Source organism: Oncorhynchus clarkii, chromosome 30 (genome assembly GCF_045791955.1).
Source record: "Oncorhynchus clarkii lewisi isolate Uvic-CL-2024 chromosome 30, UVic_Ocla_1.0, whole genome shotgun sequence".
Classification (NCBI taxonomy): Eukaryota; Metazoa; Chordata; class Actinopteri; order Salmoniformes; family Salmonidae; genus Oncorhynchus; species Oncorhynchus clarkii.
Window position 1 is genome coordinate 6,601,545 of NC_092176.1, and position 20,849 is coordinate 6,622,393.

Sequence of the window (20,849 nt, forward strand, 5' to 3'; positions counted from 1 at the left end):
AATCTCCATAAGAGAACTCAGGCTGCAACTTCTTGCATTTTTGGTATTGGACCTTCACCAACATGTGAACTGCTGCAAAATGCAATTACACACAATGTAATATTTAAGTGAAAGTCAGTTGCAAACATTTTATGGTGTTGCTGTAAAATAAAGAAACAAATCACAAAAAATGCCCCCTTATACCCTTTCCCCTTTGTCTTCCCTGGTGTGGATCAACCATTTGTTCCAAATGCCACTTTAATGATGTAACAGGTCAGTCTGCGTGCCAGTGCCAGGTGCCTGCTATTCCAGTGAAGTCAACCAAACTAGCTAGCTATCTAACTAGCTACAAACAGTTACCACCACCACTCAAATCTATAGGAAAGAAACTGGCCAATACATTTCAAGCCATATTGGATTGAACAACAAGCACACACTATAGACATGTCAATCTAAATGACCGAGGACAACCCCGCCACGTGTGCTAGCTAGCTAACGTGAACACTAAATTACAAGATGTTGAGGTCGGTGTTGTAGCTAGCTATATAGCGCGTTAGTTATCTAACCATATTTGGCCAGACAAACATTCTTAGTTTTATGCGTTTTGAAGAACAAATTAGTAGATATTAGCCATGTTGTTACCTTCAATTCCCGGCTAGTTACATGCTGCACCAAACAAATCTCAAATTGATCACACTAGGGCACACCCCAATTAACACCATGCACCTGCTGCATCACTAATGTTAGTTGGCCTCGTGAACTCAACACGCACATGGTTGAAATAAACTAACGGTACAGCCTAACTCTGATCCTTTTGGATTTCAATTCATTTTTCTCAAATCAAATTTTCTCAAAGTTTGCTAATGTTAGCTAGAATCCAGCCTACAGTAGCTGACATGATGCAATTTTCCAGATTTGTGACCATTTTTTTTCTCTGGCCTCTATTGATTTAGTCACCCTAATTATGACCATCCTACATAGATAAAATCTCATAACATTTGAATGGATTATGATAGAGACATGAGGTTTGAACAAATAATTTTCTTAGAGGATTATCTACAGAATTAGCATATTATTTTAACCATTGGTCAAAAGATGCGTTTTTGATTGTACACCCTACATTCTGATTAATGAACACCCACACTCAGGGAGAGCCTAATTGCATTTTTTTTTTACACAATTGTGCAGTGCAGGTACGTGCAATGCCGCCGGGGGTACGCAAAATAAAAATGTGATTCACATTAAAAAAAAATTGAAGTCCATTTAGATTTTCCAACATTTGGGTGAGTTTTTTTCTCGCCTTAGTAGCCTCGATTCACTGCCAAAAAATTTAACCATATAGTGTTCAGCGGGATAAAAACACATTGTCAAATACAGGTAGCCTAGTCAAATAATTAACTTCCAATCACATTAACCGTTACTCTTTCACAGGAATTCCACTAATGGTCCATATGTAGCCAAACGTAGCTGCTAATCATTCTGTTTGCTAGAAAATTGATTAATGGTTAAGAAAAAGTAAGGCCTACATCCATAGAGACACATACCAGCTCTACTGGTAGTACTGCTACTACCAGAAGTACTACACCTGTCGATGACACAAGTTGTTCTGCTTCCACGAGCACATCCAGCATGCTAGCATCCGTTATTCTACATTTGTTGTTAGCCCAGCTAGCATGGACACTGACAGTTGTGAATCTGACGCAGCCGAAGAGCTACTGCCCCCTTAACCGGGAAAGCACCAAACAACAGACAGGGACGTTGGACCATCGAAGAGGAGCAAATATGATGATCAACTACATTGATTTGGGGTTCACTTATATTGGGAGTAGTGCCTTTCCTCAGCCACAGTAAGTTATATGTGCAAAAGTAATATCTCACAACTCGATGAAACCTTCACTCTTGCGCAGACATTTAGAAACAAAGCATGCCAATTTGGAAAATAAGCCGCTTCAGTTTTTGGAGCGAGAATTTCGACGACTTTTGAGTTGTAAGCCGTATAAAAGCAAGAGATACCATTAATAAGAAGGGGCTAGAAAGCATCTTACGTGGTGAGCTACCAAGTGGCTAGGACAGGCAAGTCCCATACTATTGTGGAGGACTTAATTCTTCCTGCTACCTCTGATATGGCTGGGAAAATGCTGGGGGAAAAGGGAAAAAAACTATACAGACAATGCATTTATCAAACAACACCATTTCACGATGCATCAGTGACATGGCAGGAGATGTTCTGAAACAATTACTGTTTCGCATACAAGCCAGTGAATTCTATGCGTGACAGCTGGATGAGTCAACAGACGTGGCGGGCCTGGCACAGCTCCTTGTATATGTCCGTTACGTTTATAAGGGGTCAATTAAGGAAGACATCTTCTTCTGCAACTACTGGAACAGGACAACAGGAGAGGATTAAAAAAATATATACTGGACAGCTTTGTGACATCAAATGGACTTTGGTGGTCAAGATGTGTTGGTATCTGTACTGATGACACAAAAGTCATGACAGGGAGACATAGTGGAGTGGTAACGCGCGTGCAAGCAGTTTCTCCCGATGCTACTTGGGTACACTGCAGCATCCCCCGAGAGGCTCTTCCTGCCAAGGGAATGCCTGACAGCTTGAAAGACGTTTTGGACACTACAGTGAAAATTGTTAATTTTGTTAAAGCAAGGGCAGCGACCATGTACAGTAATGCTTTTACAACAGACAGAAGTGTGCTGGTTATCAAGGGGCAAAGTATTGATACGTTTATTTGAATTGAGAGACGAGCTTAAAGTTTTCTTTACTAACCATAGTTTTCACTTGTCTGACCGCTTGCATGATGATGAGTTTCTCACACGACTGGCCTATCTGGGTGATGTTTTTTCTCGCCTGAATGATCTGAATCTAGGATTACAGGGCTCTCTGCAACTATATTCAGTGTGCAGGACAAAATTGAGGCTATGATTAAGAAGTTGGAGCTCTTCTCTGTCTGCATTAACAACATCATTGTATGATTTTTGCGTGCAAATGAACTCAAGCTCAACTCAAATGAACTCAATGTCAAATGTGATATAGCAAATCACCTGAGCGAGTTGGGTGCGCAATTACGCAGGTCTTTCCTGAAACGGATGACACAAACAACTGGATTCGTTATCCCTTTCATGCCCTGCCTCCAGTCCATTTACCGATATCTGAACAAGAGAGCCTCATCAAAATTGCAACAAGCGGTCCTTTAAAATTTTTATTTAATCAGCTACTGCCAGATTTCTGGATTGGGCTGCGCTCAGAATATCCTGCCATGGCAAATCGTACCGTTAAGACACTGATGCCCTTTCAACCATGTACCTATCTGAGAGGCACAGACTGTGTGTGGGAAATGATTTAAGACTGAGACTCTCTCCAATACAACCCAACATCGCAGAGTTATGTGCATCCTCATTAACCTGTGGTGAGTTATTCACAATTTCCAATGAACAAATAAGGTTTTATATGTAAGATGGTTGAATAAAGAGCAAAATGATTGATTATTATTATATTATTATTTGTGACCTGGTTCTATAAGAGCTCTTTGTCACACGAGCCGGGTTCTGACAAAAACTCACACTCATTCTTATGTTTAATAAATGTATAGTATAGTGTGTGTGTGTGTGTGTGGCAGGCTTACAATTATGTCAAAAATACAATATTTGAGAGTGCGCTGACCCTGGTGATAGAGGTGGTACGCAGCTGGAGGTTGAATGTTGGAAGAGGTACGGGACTATAAAAAGTTTGGGAACCACTGGTGTAGGGTTTACTGTTAATGCCATGTCTACCGAGGGAAACGTAATCACATGGCCTCGTGTGTTTAGAGTAAAGAGAGCTTGCCATGGTATCGCATGATCCCTGATGTCTAAGATATGAGAGAATGGGAGGTGTCTGCATGCCCTCTTCAACTGGAGATTATTATAGTCAGAGGAAATCCTTTAGAAAAACTACTTTCATGTGTCAGGTACATACTGTACAAGTACTCCTAACTATGCATTACATCCAAATATATTGTTCAAAACAGTTACTGTTAGGACATTTCATCCTAGCTCTGTCAGTCATTTCTCCAGCCCCATCCGGCAGCTTCATAGCAGGTGGCAAGGCTGCTGTTTAGTTGTTTTTCCAACTACAGAGTGGCCTTCAATGGGCTATTTGTGCGTTTTGTTTCCAGCTGCTGTCCGAGAGCCAGATCAACATGGTGAAGGTGGTGAACTCTGTGAGTGATAAACTCAACTCCATGCAGAAGGAGACGGGGAACCTGAAGAGCAAGCTGAAGGCAGACCTCCAGAGAGCACCTGTCCGTAGTACTCGGCCCAAAGGCTGCTCCAATGGTAGGCCTATGGATAGTGGCTGGTGAAAGGAGAAATAGTAAATGAGTGCATGGACAACTCTTAACTACCCCATGTCAGCTGTCGGACAATTGTTGATCCCTTGAGCTGCAGTGAACCATATGTTAGATGTATTTTATGTCTGACATGGCTATTGTTCACAATTGCACTAGAGGGAGAAAGAAAGCATAGCTTCATATTGAAATAGGTTTAAACTGTGGTAACTGTTTGCGTACTCTGACATCCCAAATCATTTTTGTACAAACATGGCGTTTCTATAAGGTACAGACAGGATTTTGACAGGGTGTAGTGAAGCTGTCTAGGTTGATTCAGAGATAGGACAGATTATTAAGAGAAGAAATTGATGGAGCTCGCTGGTTTAATTGAATAATTTCTATGAGAAATTCTAGAATTTAAAAGTTAATCAGGTTTCTGATCACGCTAGGCTCTAGACCTCGGGATTGCAGTGATATCTTCACCAGTGGCCAGCGAGAGGATGGGATCTACTCTGTCTTTCCCACACACTATCCTGCTGGCTTCCAGGTCTTCTGTGACATGACAACGGATGGAGGAGGATGGACGGTGAGTGTCTATTTTGTGTGTCAACCTGTGTCATGCCCTACTGTGTAGAAGAAACAATCATGTTTAGGTATGATACCAGTACTTGACAACAATGTACTATATACAGTACATCCACACAACATATGGACAGACAGACAGATGCATGCATCAAACCAATGTTTGTTTCTTTTTCTTTTTTTAATCACAGAGCAGTTAAAAGCATGGCCTTTTACTCACTCACTCATTCTTCAAACACATAGGCGCTTTAATAGCACACTATCAGAAAGGTTCTAACTAGGTCCAACTTTCAGGGTATGTTTGGAGAAATTAATTTGTGTTACTTTTCTCATCACTATTCCTAAAGTGTCCTCCAATACTTCATTGCTTAAAAAGCCAATTATTCTGTGCATGAAGGATCACTTAAAAGTACCTCTTTCTCTTTTTTTTCATAAGAATCACAATGTGTTTCAAATACAAAGCCCATTAACTTTTCAAGTGCCTTGAAGGTAATAATACCCTGCGGCTTCTTAGCGTTCCTTCCTCTCTTGCATTTCATGTTCTTTTAGACTGTTGTGTAGACAGAGCATTGTTAGTCTTGCTTTATTTAGAAAGAATTGAGCTGATAGTGGGATAGGTCGAGTGGGAGGGCAGTAAAGCAACTGGCACAATGAAGATTGGAACCTCGGCTGGCCATGTTTTGTCTGGAGACGGCAGTGTTGATCACTAGACCAACCTCAAGCACAGGCCATTATACTTTAGATATGACAGCATGACATCAGGTAAAAAAAAGTCCCGCATGAGGATTTATTTATTTATGTTTTAGGGGGTAGATCAGCTTTAATATTGCAGATAGATTGTGGCTTCCATCAACGTAATTGTCTGCATAATTTCCAATCCCCCATATTTTTAGTTTAGGGTCACTTAGAAATATCCTTGTTTTTGAAAGAAAAAAAAAAAAGTTGATTAAAGTAACGTCAAATTGATCAGAAATAGTGTTTTCTAATGATCAATTAGCCTTTTAAAATGATAAACACTATGTGTTTATTAGCTAACACAATGTGCCATTGGAACACAGGAGTGATGGTTGCTGATAATGGGCCTCTGAACGCCAATGTAGATATTCTATAAAAAATCAACCATTTCCAGCTACAATAGACATTTACAACACTAACAATGTCTGCACTGTATTTCGGGTCAATTTGATGTTATTTTAATGGTCAAAAAAATGTGTTTTTCTTTCAGAAACAAGGACATTTCTAAGCAAACACAAACTTTTGAACAGTAGTATATATATATGTATGTATATATATATATATATATATATATATATATATATATATATATATATATATATATATATATATATATATATATATATATATATATATATATATATATAGTACCAGTCAAAACTTTGGACACACCTATTCATTCAAAGGTTTTTATTCATTTTACTATTTTCTACATTGTAGATAATTGTGAAGACATCAAAACGATGACATAACACATGGAATCATGTAGTAATCAAAATATATTTTATATTTGAGATTCTTCAAAGTAGCCACCCTTTGCCTTGATGACAGCTTTGCATACTCTTGGCATTCTCTCAACCAGCTTCATGAGATAGTCACCTGGAATGCATTACAGGTGTGCCTTGTTTAAAGGTAATTTGTGGAATTTCTTTCCATCTTAATGCATTTGAGCCAATCAGTTGTGTTGTGACAAGGTAGGGGTGGTATACAGAAGATAGCCCTATTTGGTAAAATACCAAAAATCCATTATTATGGCAAGAACAGCTGAAATAAGCAAAGAGAAACAAGTTCATTATTACTTTAAGACATGAAGGTCAGTCAATACAGAACATTTCAAGAACTTTGAAAGTTCGAAAATCAATCAAGCGCTATAATGAAACTGGTTCTCATAGGGACCTTCACAAGAAAGGAAGACCCAGAGTTACCACTGCTGTAGAGGCTGCAGAGGATAAGTTCATTAGATTTACCAATTTCAGAAATTGCAGCCCAAATAAATATTTCACAGAGTGCAAGTAACAGACACATCTCAACATCAACTTTTCAGAGAAGACAGCGTGAATCAGGCCTTCATGGTCGAATTGCTGCAAAGAAACCACTACCAAAGGTCACCAATAATAAGAAGAGACTTGCTTGGGCCAAGAAACACAAGAAATTGACATTAATGTATAAATAAACTTCTCTAGTCTTATATGTTTTTTGCGGTTATTATCCAGCTTGATTGTTATTGCCCAACAGTAAATAGATCAGGATAACTATTTCGCCAGTTTTAGAGATATTGAATATTGCAATTTCTCATGAGGCATTCTGCACCACCATCTTTAGTCCGTCATATTATAATTATTTGTCGATGCTCACCAGCAGGACATCATTTGCCTTTAAAATGGAAGCCCTATCCCGTTTGTGGAGTTTGAATAAGTTCCATTTATTTCCTCGGCTGCAGTCACACTCAATGTCTACAGAAACCCCCAGATGGCTTGTGCTGAGAGAAGCTGTGGTGAAATGGCCTTTTAAACTGAAAAGAGTGTGATATTCATAACTTCCACAATGCGGTTGGCAATAGCTGAGATAGTGACAGTGCAGTGTTTCCTCTGTGACTTGTTGAGGTTTTCAGGGCTCTAGAGTCATCTCCCTTTGGTGTCAGCTTGGTTTAACAGAGGAGTACTTGGAGACACATTCCCAGACCAAAGTCTAATGATCCAATGATTTCCAAAATCTTAAGAGAGACAAATAGTACCCAGTGATTACAGACCAACCTGCTTCCCACAGATGAGAGTTTTAGTTTCTGGTAATTCAGAGACATTTTTTTACTTGACCACATCTCAGCAGTGGACGATGGAAGGCGAAGAATGGAGCTTTTAAAAGGAATTAATAGTCACAGCGACCTTATTCATCATTGCTGGCCTCCAGCAGTTTTCAGGTGAGGATGCAGACTCCTCGTCTCTCTCTGCACAGCTGAAGATCTGTGAGCTCTGCTTTCCTGACATACAGGAAGGCTGCTGCTTCCCACTCAGACATGTCGCGTCTCACTCTCTTTCTCTCTCTCTCTCTCTGCTTTCTCTCTCTTTCCCTCTGTATACTTTTTTCTTCCATTTGGTTGACCATTGTATTGGCCTGATAGCCTCGTGTGAACAGCCAGGTCACCCGTGATACAAGTCAGTATTCGACGTCCATCCATGTCTGACCACGTGGAACGCGGAATTAGGGACGGCCACTAGGGACAACTCTTAGCGCTGTCGCCTTCAAGTAGGTTTCTGTTTTGCTCAGGAACTGTGGATGGGGATGGCAGATGGGCATATGCATCAGCCTGTGACACTCAAAGTTTGCAGGTTCAAATCCATCAAGAAAACATTTTTTTTGTTTTAAGCCTATCCCAAACCTTAACCCTTACCTTAACCATTCGGAGTTAATGCCTAACCTTACGATTTGAGAGTTAATGCCTAAACCTAATCCTGGCTTAAACTTAACCTTAAAACCACTTCTAAATTTGACGTTTGGGATACATGGATGAACAGCTAATTCTGACGTGAGACTGTGAGAGCTAACTACGTGTGAAAGCCAGATAATATCATGTTTTCACTCTGGTATAAATGATTCGGGAGACAGGCGCAGGAATGCTTAATTAGGTTTTTTATTAAGCCCAAATTACGGTGTGCCGTGTAAAGGCATGCGGACGAAGACCAAACAAACACGTAACAAAACACAGTGTAGAAACCCAAAACAAAAGAGCGAGGAGTACCTCGAATAAATACACTCATGCACAATGATTAATACAGGGGACAAGACCCGTAATCATCTGTGCAATCCACAAGGGCACGGAAGCCAAAAACACACAGCACAGGTAATCATACGCACCAACGGACATTGAAACAATAATCGACAGCACCATGGTGAACAAAGGGCACATATATACAAATACAATCAGTGGGATTAGGGGCCAGGTGTGCGCAATGAAAGTTCCAGAGGGATCCGTGACACATATGACCCTAATGGAATGCATGGATGAAGGTATTTTCCCTGAGGCATCCCTTGCATTGACAAAGTGCACGAGACTAGCCAGAGTGAGTTGACAGATGTCACTCAGATCAAAAAATAAATACACTTTGACACGTAGATAGTTTTTTTTCTCGTCCTTTTCTTTTAAAGAGCTCTGTCACAACGGACCAGTCAGTCATGTTGGCTTTCCATCAGCTGTGGGGGTGAAGGAGAGGCCAATAAACTGACCGACTGATTGTAGCCCCATAACCAGGCCTTCTTTTAGATGAGATGCTGTGAAATATTGGGCACCTAACCTGATTGGGACGGTGTTTTAATTCCTAAATGTCTAAGCATTGTCTATTTCCCGGATGTTTCATGGTCTGACAAACACCGCTCTAGTTCTGCCACCTTTCACCGCAGATGCAGAAGTGCGACGTCAGCGGATTGAGACGCATCCAATGCAAACAAAATAGATATATCTAGTTTAAACTGACGGATTTTGATGTGGATTTTTTTATTTGGTTACTTACATTGACAAGCCGGTGCGTCAATCGACTCTAGGGTGTTAATCTGGACTCCTCACGTTTTTCCACTCCCACTGTGATGACTGTAGCAGCTTGTCTTTGAAGGTTGCTCGAACCCTAGTGGAAGTAGAGAGGTTAACAAACCCAGATCTACCCTATTTACATTGGGAACGTAATTAGTGTGTTTTGACAACCTTGACATTCACTCTTCGCCCATTTCACTCTTGGGTCAGCTTCAATGTGACAGGGTTGCCTCTCCCCACTGGCGCCCAGCGCTCAATAGACTGGTGGGTTATGACACTCTAGTGAGCTGATGTGCCTATGAGGGAGTGTCTCAATCAGGACTCTTCATGCACTGGAGGAGAGAGATCAAAGGTCAAGACCTCGGAGGCCCAGCATCCTGAAATATCTTACACAGAACATGCTTTATTATTATCAAATTATAACCATCATCCGTAGTGGTGGTTGTAGCACTGTAGTGGTAGACAATAATGATAGTATGCCATCTGCTTTTATTCAATTTGATATAGGCCAAGGCCCAGTTGCAGTTGTAAACAGCAGAGTTGTAGTAGTGCCAGTGCTTTTGATACAAAAATGCTTTTGATATGTTAGATTATTTTTTTCCTTTTAAAGAGAAAGTAAATTAAACCAGCCTCTCAGGGAGATGGTCTGACTGGGAACCAGTCATCCAGGAATCATTTTCTGTCTGTAATCAACTGGGGGGATTGCACCAGCATTACAGGTCCTCACTGTCTCTGGAACGACAGAGCATGGGAATAAAATATAGCAATCCAGTTTCAATTTGACCCTATAATGTTTGACACGTTCTTTTCTATTATAGCTTCTTTCCAAGCTGAGCCCCTGCAGTTCTGCAGTCCTCTCCACATTTTCCATTTTTTCAATAATTGCTGTATTTTTCTGCCTCTCATAGCTTGGGACACGACGTTGGCGAGAACGTGGTCTTATTTCTGATGGCAGACTTTAAAAGGTGATGAAAAGATGAAAGTAACATTAATACCAGAGGGGCAACTCCGTGGCATATTTTCTCCTTTTCCATTGAGGCGGATTGAATTTTACATGACCACTAAAGGTCTGGAGAAACTCTAACGATTCTTAGAGTGGCTCTTTTAGATTCTGAAATAAGATGCGACCTTGAGATTAAAGTTGTTTTAAAACAACTGAACCCAGCATACTTAAAGGAAGTGGCTTAACCATTGATCCTGCAGAGTCATGATTTACCATGATTACAGATGGGTTGGAATTGTAATGCAGTTCTCAGTGGGGAAAGATATTAATAAAAAGCACATTTAATCCATATAGGGTTCAAATGTCCCTGTTCCTAGCAAAACTAGATATTTTTTATTTTTCTTTTATTTGCTAAAAGGAAGAGAGTTCAAATGAATGGTTTATTCATTATTCATTATGGCTCAAGGTTTGCTGAAATATTTATCTTTGGTATACAGTACAGCGACTTTTAAAAAAATTCAGTAGTGCAGTTTTGTTTTATTTTTCGAGGTTAGATGTATTTTTGATGCACATAACACTTTTTCAAGTGTCCTTGAATTCTTCAGTTCCTGAATTGTCCTTGTATATATATTTTTTTAAACTTTGAATTACCGACCGGGGGGCCCCCATTGATTTTGTTAGTCACTCTCACTCAGATACATGTATCATATTAAAAACTGTAAATATTTCCCTATGCCCATGGCAAAATGTGTAAATTGCATAAAATCAGTAATACAATTCAAAATCTTCTCTACTCTCTGGATTTTAAAAATGTATTTCAGTGAATTTGCTTTAAATGTGCAACATTTATCCAGCACTATGGATTTTAAATTATGCAATAGCCCTTTTCACGCTGCATTGTTATTAGACCCTGGCTATCAATTAGCCCCAGGCTAAGACTGGCCACTAGGCTAGCTTGTCCTGTGTTCACACAAGCATATGTTAACCTTGGGCTAAACTTTAGCCCTGGGCTAGGATTCACACTTTTATTCAAAATAGCTGGGATTAAAGACAAACACACATGCGACAAATATTCTATCTCTGCCACGCAACCAATTTTTTGCAAATAAGGCATTTATTAACACATTACTTCCCTTTGCTTCTAGCCTAGCATTTTATTTCCAACAGTGATGGTTTGTATAAAGCTGATTTGTCTGCCTGTCCGACCTCGGAAACAATGTTTCACTGGCGACTTGTGATATCGCCCTGGCACAGCAAATACTGTGCACAGAGGAGATATCAACTTTTTTGATCCAAACAAAATCGTGCTACTATAATTATGGCTTATCCTGAATGAATTGTGAATAATGATGAGTGAGAAAGTTAGAGGCGGTGGTGAGGTGAGCATGTCTTGGAGATATGATAATATGCATCTATAACTTAACTCACTCATCATTATTCACAATGCATTAAGGACTATCCCTAATCATGGTAGCATCCACATTAATGTAGAAGGGTTTAGAAACATATTCTATTCTCATTTGCAATAAATTCTTATTTACTCCAAAATGACACAATACATTATTTACCATCCATTTCTATTGGGCATAAAATAATCTAAAACACAACCAAATCAAACAACAAATGCATGCAACAAGTTTGTAGAGTCACAAGCTTGATGTAATCATTGCGTGTTAGGAATATGGGACCAAATACTAACATGTTTACTACTTTAATACACATGTAAGTGAATTTGTCCCAATACTTTTGGTCCCCTAAAATGAGGGGACTATGTACAAAAAGTGCTGTAGCTTCTAAATGGTTCACCGTTGGATGAAAATTCCCTTAAATGTAACCTGTTGGTTTGCATTTTAACCCCATAGTCAATGTATCCTTTAAAAGGTCCTTGAGTACAGTGCCAAAACAACAATAACATTGTCACCGTCTCAGTACTTTTGGAGCTCACTGTAGATTATATGAATTCTTAATGAGTTTGATCATTCGGGACGCCTGGAATTGGAAATCCAATGTAATTTTCATCCACAATATTTGAGCAGTTCATTTCCACAGTTCCTGTCTGAATTGGTTAAATATGATCTCAGCAGTCAATTGAACTTGTGTTACTGAGATGAGGATAAGAGTAGGGGGCCTATGGGGGAAGTGGAGGGGCAGTGGGTCTGCACCCATAGTATCTCTAAGAAAGTCAATTCGAATGTGATCTAGATGAGAGTGAATTCTCCACGCTGGTGCACAGACTGCTAGTTCACTTCAAAGTGTATTATCTCTAGTAGCATGTTCTACATTATTCCAGATGAGGCGAGATTGCCTTTGCAGACATTAGAGGGGCTCTGCGTTGGAGAGTATTGTTGGATCAGTGTATATACAGTGTATTCGGAAAGTATTCAGACCCCTTGACTTTTTCCAAATTTTGTTTAGTTACAGCTTTATTCTAAAATGTATTACATTCATTGTGTTCCTCAACAATTTACACACAATACCCCATATGAAAAAGCAAAAACAGGTTTTTATACATTTCTGCTAATTTATTAAAAATAAGTATTTAGACCCTTTGCTATCAAATCAAATCAAATGTATTTATGAAGCCCTTTTTACATCTGCAGATGTCACAAAGTGCTATACAGAAACCCAGCCTAAAACCCCAAACATCAAGCAATGCTGATGTAGAAGCATGGTGGCTAGGAAAAACTCCCTAGAAAGGCAGGAACTTAGGAAGAAACCTAGAGAGGAACCAGGCTCCGAGGGGTGGCCAGTCCTCTTCTGGCTGTGCCGGGTGGAGATTATAAGAGTACATGGACATTAAGGCCAGATTGTTCTTCAAGATGTTCAAATGTTCATAGATGACCAGCAGGGTCAAATAATAATCACAGTGGTTGTAGAGGGTGTCAGTTGGATTTTCATAACCGAGCATTCAGAGGTCGAGACAGTAGGCGAGGTAGAGAGAGAGAGTCGAAAACAGCAGGTCCAGGACAGGGTAGCACTTCCGGTGAACAGGTCAGGGTTCCATAGCCGTGGTCAGAACAGTTGAAACTTGAGCAGCAACACGACCAGGTGGACTGGGGACAGCCAGGAATCATCAGGCCTGGTATTCCTAAGGCATGATTCTAGGGCTCAGGTCCTCCGGGAGTAGAGGGAGAGAGAGAGTACTAGAGGGAACACAATTCACACAGGACACCAGATAAGACAGGAGAAATACACCAGATATAACAGACTGACCCTATCCCCCCGGCACATAGACTATTGCAGCATATTTACTGGAGGCTGAGACGGGGGTGGGTCAGGGGCCACTGTGGCCCTGTCCGACGATACCCCTAGACAGGGCCAACCCGGCAGGATATAACCCCACCCACTTTGCGGAAGCACAGCCACCACACCACTTATATTCTATACTACTCCACTGACTGTTAAACAGCCATCTCCAGCACATCTTTCGCAACAAAGCCTCCTTCACTCATGCTGCTAAACATACACTCGTAAAACTGACTATCCTACCGATCCTTGACTTCGGCGATGTCATTTACAAAATAGCCTCCAACACTCTACTCAGCAAATTGGATGTAGTCTATCACAGTGCCATCATTTTGTCACCAAAGCCCCATTTTTCACCCACCACTGTGACCTGTATGCTCTCGTTGGCTGGCCCTCGCTTCATATTCGTCGCCAAACCCACTGGCTCCAGATCATCTATACGTCTTTGCTAGGTAAAGCCTGTGATAGACAGTACTTTGTTGAAGCGCCGTTGGTAGTGATTACAGCCTCAAGTCTTCTTGGGTATGATGCTATAAGCTTGGCACACCTACATTTGGGGAATTTCTCCCATTCTTCTCTGCAGATCCTCTCAAGCTCTGTCAGGTTGGATAGGGAACATTTCTGCACAGCTATTTTCAGGTCTCTCCAGAGATGGTCGATTGGGTTCAAGCCGGGCTCTGGCTGAGCCACTCAAGGACATTCAGAGACTTGTCACGAAGCAACTCCTGCATTGTCTTGGCTGTGTGCTTAGGGTCGTTGTCCTGTTGGAAGGTGAACCTTGCCCCAGCCTGAGGTCCTGAGCACTCTGGAGCAGGTTTTCATAAAGAATCTCTATGTACTTTGCTCCATTCATCTTTCCCTCGATCCTGACTAGTCTCCCAGTCACTGCCTCTGAAATACATCCCCACAGCATGATGCTGGCACCACCATGCTTCACCGTATGGATGGTGCCAGGTTTCCTCCAGACCTGACGCTTAGCATTCAGGCCAAAGCGTTCAATCTTGGTTTCATCAGATCTCATGGTCTGAGTCCTTTAGGTGCCTTTTAGCAATCTGCAAGCGTGCTGTCATGTGCTTTCTACAGAGAAGTCTCTTCCATCTGGCCACTCTGCCATAAAGGTCTGATTGGTGGAGTGCTGCAGAGATGGTTGTCCTTCTGGAAGGTATTGCCATCTCCACAGAGGAGCTTTTGAGCTCTGTCAGAGTGACCATCGGGTTCTTGGTCACCTCCATGACCAAGGCCCTTCTCCCCCAATTGCTCAGTTTGGCCGGACGGCCAGCTCTAGGAATAGTCTTGGGGGTTCCAAACTTCTTCCATTTAAGAATGATGAAGACCACTGTGTTCTTGGGGAACTTCAATTCTGCAAACATTTTTTGGTACCCTTCCCCAGGGAGCTTTACGGACAATTCCTTCCACCTCATGGCTTGATTTTAGCTCTGACATGCACTGTCAACTGTGGGACTTTATATAGACAGATGTGTGCATTTCCAAATCATATCCAATCAATAGAATTTACCACAGGTTGACTCCAATCAATTTGAAGAAACATATCAAGGATGACCAATGGAAACAGGATGCACCTGAGCTCAAGTTCCAGTCTCATAGCAAAGGGTCTGAATACTCATGTAAATAAAGTGTTTCTGTTTTTTATTTGTATAAATATGCCAACATTTCTAAAACCCTGTTTTCACTTTGTCATTATGGGATATTGTGTGTAGATTTATGGAGAAAATGTTTTATTTAATCAATTTTAGAAAAAGGCTGTAACATACATTTTTTGGGAAAAAGGTTCTGAATACTTTCCGAATGCACTGTAAGTATATCAGTACCTTTGTTGGATACAATGGAATACAGAAAATGGTTGTGCTCTTTAGGGCATGCAATGGAAAATGTTTTAAAATGAAAATGTGTGTTTATTGGAAAATTCCAGGTAGTCCCGCCCTTTTTTTAGCCCTCTTCACTGTCATTCGTTCAGTGTCACTCATTCCCTATTTCATCTAAAGCTTTTGCCACCTAAGCCGGGTACATACTCCAAATGTATGTTGGCACATCATTTGAGTTGAGATTCAAAGCTCTTGAACAACTGTGATTCTGTCAACACAAGTCAGACTTGAAAGAGATCCTGTTGATTACGCTACCATCCAACAGCCAATCAAAGGCTAAAGATCTAAGTTTACCTCCATCGGCTTGTGACAGCCACCTCAGCCATGCTCCCTCTGTGTCCAAATAAAAAAACTGAACCCCTTACGGCGCACTAAGTAGTTGATTAGTAATAAAAGAAGGATATCAAGGGCTTTATTGGCAAAGGTAAGTAGAGCAGTGCTTCACAGATCGCCATCATTGCATTTGACTTGTTAGCATTGCTTTGACATTATGGCTCCATAATCCAAAACACATTCAGTTAATGCTTATCAGCAGGCCAAAGATGATTCTTTACTAGATTGACACCTGCGCCAGAGGAGTCCTATTGTACACTTAAATGGATTTGGAGAGGCACAGGTAGGCCACAGGCAGATCAGAGAATAATCTGCTATTTGCATCTTCAGACAATACAAGATTGTCTTTCTCATGTACAGTATAAAGACACAGCTCTTGAAATGATGTACTGTAGCTTTTAGGCATGGAATATTCTATCAAGTTATGGGTACATATTCTTTATTCTCTATTGTATGTCTGGTGTTTGGGAACACCGTGTAGTCTAACATGGTCATTCCTATGTGGTCATAACTGATGTACCTTATGCTTACTTGTATTGATCCATTCTGTATAGAGCATTGTAAAGTATCCTTTGCAGTGTGATCTACTTGAGACAATATACGGTTGGAAGAAAGAGCCTTTGTTGTTGTGGAGTGATGCACTCCAGCTCTGTGGCTTTGAAAGCTGGTGTTGGTCAGCCAGAGAAAAAGCAGGGGTCATGACACACAAGGAGGAGGTGCAGCAATCTTGCACAAATGACTGAAGTCAGTGGAAATGCCTTTGGACTTGAATTGGGCTGCACCATTGGATACCGGTTTACGGAGACACCGTATTCCATCTGTATTTTGTGCTCATTAACAGCCCTGTATGGAGCCTTGTGATGGAGCTGGGTAATTTCAGTTGAGCAGAATACTGTAGGGAAGAGCAATTTGTACTGCCAATGTGGTGTAAAGACAACAGGTGCTCTGAAAACATGATGTTCCCCTCCTTCATCCCTATATGGGCCTTTGGATGAGTAATGAGTAACCAGTAGGCCTATTTATTTTCTCCCATCACTCTCGTGTAGGACTGTTCCTCTCGTGGGTGTTATGACACGAGTGTACGTTATGAGTGACATTGGGTTGTTTTCCTGCATGGCTCTGAGGGGAAAAACATTGCAAATATTGTACTTGTGGAGCTGTTTATATGTTTACTATTGTGAGTAGCAATAGTTGTAGTAGTGGTCATCGTCATAGACATCATCGCAGTTGTAGTAGGTGTCCCTGTCGTCGTCGTAGCAGTAGCCGTCGTAGTGTAACAGAGTTTAGAACATTGCCATAAACTCTCTCCACAGCTAGCTCGAAATGACACTGATCTGTATCTTTTGGGTGGCTAAAAAAAGTTGGTATGTAGTCAAGGAGGGTGGTCACGTGTGTTGCAAAGCAGAGGATCACTGGTTTGGACAGTGGAGGAAGCTAAATTGTTAGTGGTCGTTAGTGGTCGTAATAACAGTCATTTTTTTGTATTAGGCATTGTAGCAGTAGTTGTAGCAGCAGTCGTAGTATTAGCAGTCGTCTGGGTCGGTGCAGCGGCTCACGGAGAACGGCTAAGTTTACCATCTCAGTTGATTGACAGCTTTGGGGGAGTACAGTACGTTATCAAGTTCTCTCCACGGTGCCTTGTGGTGTCTAATATTCCCTGCCAGATTGACAAGGAGAGGGCATGTTTGTTGGCACTGGAAAGGCCTCTCATTTTCCAAGCCAGCAGATTGGCATGCTATTCTACTCTGCCAGTCTTGGCTGCTCTGAGAGTCTTTCAGTGAATAGTCCAATGACATGAATAGGTTGTAGTGTCTTTGCACTGCGTGGCTTTGTTTGAGAAGTAGGAACACAGCCCTCCAACACACCATGCACACACCACAGAAACACAAGCCACAGACTATCTAATGTCTCATACTGGTCCATTAGGGTAATATGAAACTAACATTTGATGATCATTCTGAGTGCCGAGATATGATCTGTGCCAAGGAGAATGATGACATTTAGAGGCATATTAAAAGAATGACAGAACAAAAAAAAATCAGATGTGATTTTCAATTTCTTGGTTGAAAATGAATGCAGTGTTCTTCCCCCAAAGTTAAATGAAACATATTCCTTAGGTGATTAATCAGAAACTCCTTATGTAATAAAATCAACAAAGAGACATTCCATCATTATTTAAATATTTACCATCATTCTCAGATCCCTTTTAATGTCTTCTATCCCTCTCGCCTCCTCCCAAATACAAAAGTGATTAGGAGTAGCCAGCTCTTCCATTGTTGCCATATGCCATCCCAGCAAATCATTTCTAGTTACCTACAGTATGTATACCCAGAACATTAGTAGAGATGTTTTGAGAACATTCATATGGTACGTTTTTCCAGAACTTTTGAGGTTCCCATGGAGATTCCCATGACATGGCTATAATGTTTTCCCCATTAACATTCAGTTAATACATTCTCGACACAAATGTGGCATATTCTTCTTCTAATGTTCATTAAATTATGTTTTCATTTTAAAAAACAGTCATGGGATGTTGTCATCAGCTGGAAACCATATAGGGCTCCCATTGAAACGTTGCCTAACGTTGTTGGAACGTTCACTGTTTGCTGGGATGATGGGACTACGAGGCCATCCCAACATGCTGTTAATGAAGACCTAAGCGGTGGGAGTCTAGAATTCTCAACACATTCTCAGCAGAGTAGACCACCCAAGCACACCAGACAGATTGAGAGAGGGACTTCCGGCGATGGAATCATTAAGCTCTTCCCACACACACAGGATGCATTATTCAAGTGATTATGTGGACTAATACCATGTTATGCGATGTGTACACCAGACCATTCTTCTTCCGATGCCGATGCCCATCAGACAAGAGTGTCATCTCGTTTTCTGTGGAATGCTGTGATCTAGCATGGTGCTTCACTGTGAATGACTAAATGACTGCTCTGTATTGGGGGCTGGCAAAAAAAAATACTCATTGGAATAGGTCAAGTTTCTTTCGCGACTCACTCTGTATTGCGAGGCACAACAGACAGACACATCACAGGATGGGTGAGAGCGAGCGCTTCCCCCGCCCCTTTGGATTTTATGCCACAATAACATATTTATTTTGTGTGTGTACCCAGCATGTGGGGCTTTCGAGTCAGCGCTTTTCGCTGCAACGTTATTACAAGTGCCCCCTAGCTCTACCCATCAATCATCCCCCAATTTACCATCTCTCCCAAAACCCAGGACTGTGTCAGCCAGCCTGTTATGCGAGCCCGGTTTCTTTACACCATCTAAATACCCCTTAAATTAAAGCCAGCATCAGGCCCGCTAATGGGAATAGTCATAGCCCAGCTCATCAAATATTTATTGAAACATGAGAATTTGCCTTTTATTTTAATCAACTGGCTTATACACAAGGTGCTGTGGTGATTTTGGCAGATTAATCATCGAGAGGTGGCTCATTGAACATTTCCACAGATTAGAGTGAATAATTAAAATCTCTTTGGCTGTGTGGTGGGTTGGAGCGGGGATAGGAGGAGTGAACATATTTATTCTCAGTACAGCCTCAACACATTAATTTTGAATGTAGCCCAAAGCACCTGCCCAGAATGTTGGCATGTTTTATTAAGAGAATTACAGTGTCTTCACAGATCAGCTCACTTCAAAATACCCTGCATGACCAAAAGTATATGGACACCTGCTCGTTGAACATCTAATTAAAAATCATGGGCATTAATATGGAGTTGGTCCCCCCTTTGCTGTTATAACAGCCTCCACTCTTCTGGGAAGGCTTTACACTAGATGTTGGAACATTGCTGCGGGGACTTGCTTCCATTTAGCCACAAGAGCATTACTGAGGACAGGCACTGAGGTTGGGTGATTAGGCCTGGATCACAGTCGGTGTTCCAATTCATCCCAAAGGTGTTCGATTGGGTTGAGATCAGGGCTCTGTGCAGTTCTTCCACAGCGATTTCAACAAACCATTTCTGTATGGACCTCGCTTTGTGCACAGGGGCAATGTCATGCTGAAATAGGAAAGGGCCTTCCCCAAACTGTTGTCACAAAGTTGGAAGCACAGAATGGTCTAGAATGTCATTGTATGCTGTAGCGTTAAGATTTCCCTTCATTGGAACTAAGGGACCTAGCCAGAACCATGAAAAACAGCCCCAGACCATTAATCCTCCTTCACCAAACATTACAGTTGGCACTATGCATTGTGGCAGGTACCATTTTCCTGTCATCCACCAAACCCAGATTTGTCAGTTGGACTGCCAGATGGTGAAGTGTGATGCATCTCTCCAGAGAACGGCGAACGGAGTCCAATGGCGGCGAGCTTTACACCACTCCAGCTGACCCTTAGCATTGCGCATTGTGATCTTAGGCTTGTGTGCAGCTGCTTGGCCATGGAAACCCATTTCATGAAGCTTTCAATGAACAGTTATTGTACTGATGTTGCTTCCAGAGACAGGTTGTTACTCAGTAGTGAGTGTTGTAACCGAGGACAGACAATTTTTACATGCGCTTCAGCACTCTGCGATCCCGTTCTGTGAGCTTGTGTGGCTTACCACTTCGCAGCTGAGCCGTTGTTGCTCCTAGACGTTTCCACGTCACAATAACAGCACGTACAGTTGACCGGGGAAGTTCTAGCAGGTCAGAAATTTGATTAAATGACTTGTTGGAATGGTGGCATCCTATGACAGTGCCACGTCACTGAGCTCTTCAGTACGGCCATTCTACTGCCAATGTTACCTATGGAGAGTGGATGGCTGTGTCCTCAAATTTATACACCTGTCAGAAACGGGTGTGTCTGAAACAGCCAAATCCACTCATTTGAAGGGGTGTCCACATAATTTTGAAAGCAGATCAAATGACATTGACTCGAAGTGAGAGGAGTAGATGTGCGGTCAGTCATTAGGCTCCACATGCTTTGAAAGAGCCTCACCTTTAGTAACATTGACTAATTGAGCTTCTCCAATGGATCACAGATGACTGGGCTAGAGATGAGAATGCTAAGAGGTCATTTTGCCATTTTGCCA

General features: G+C 41.4%; 1 protein-coding gene across 1 annotated transcript in view; it reads left to right on the plus strand.

Moving 5' to 3' along the window:
* Positions 1 to 20,849, plus strand: part of LOC139389720 (fibrinogen C domain-containing protein 1-like) — a 156,269-nt gene that overhangs the window by 54,442 nt on the left and 80,978 nt on the right. The window contains exons 3-4 of the mRNA XM_071136627.1: positions 4,149 to 4,308; positions 4,751 to 4,887. Coding sequence (XP_070992728.1) covers positions 4,149 to 4,308; positions 4,751 to 4,887 — 297 coding nt within the window. The remainder of the gene's footprint in view (positions 1 to 4,148; positions 4,309 to 4,750; positions 4,888 to 20,849) is intronic.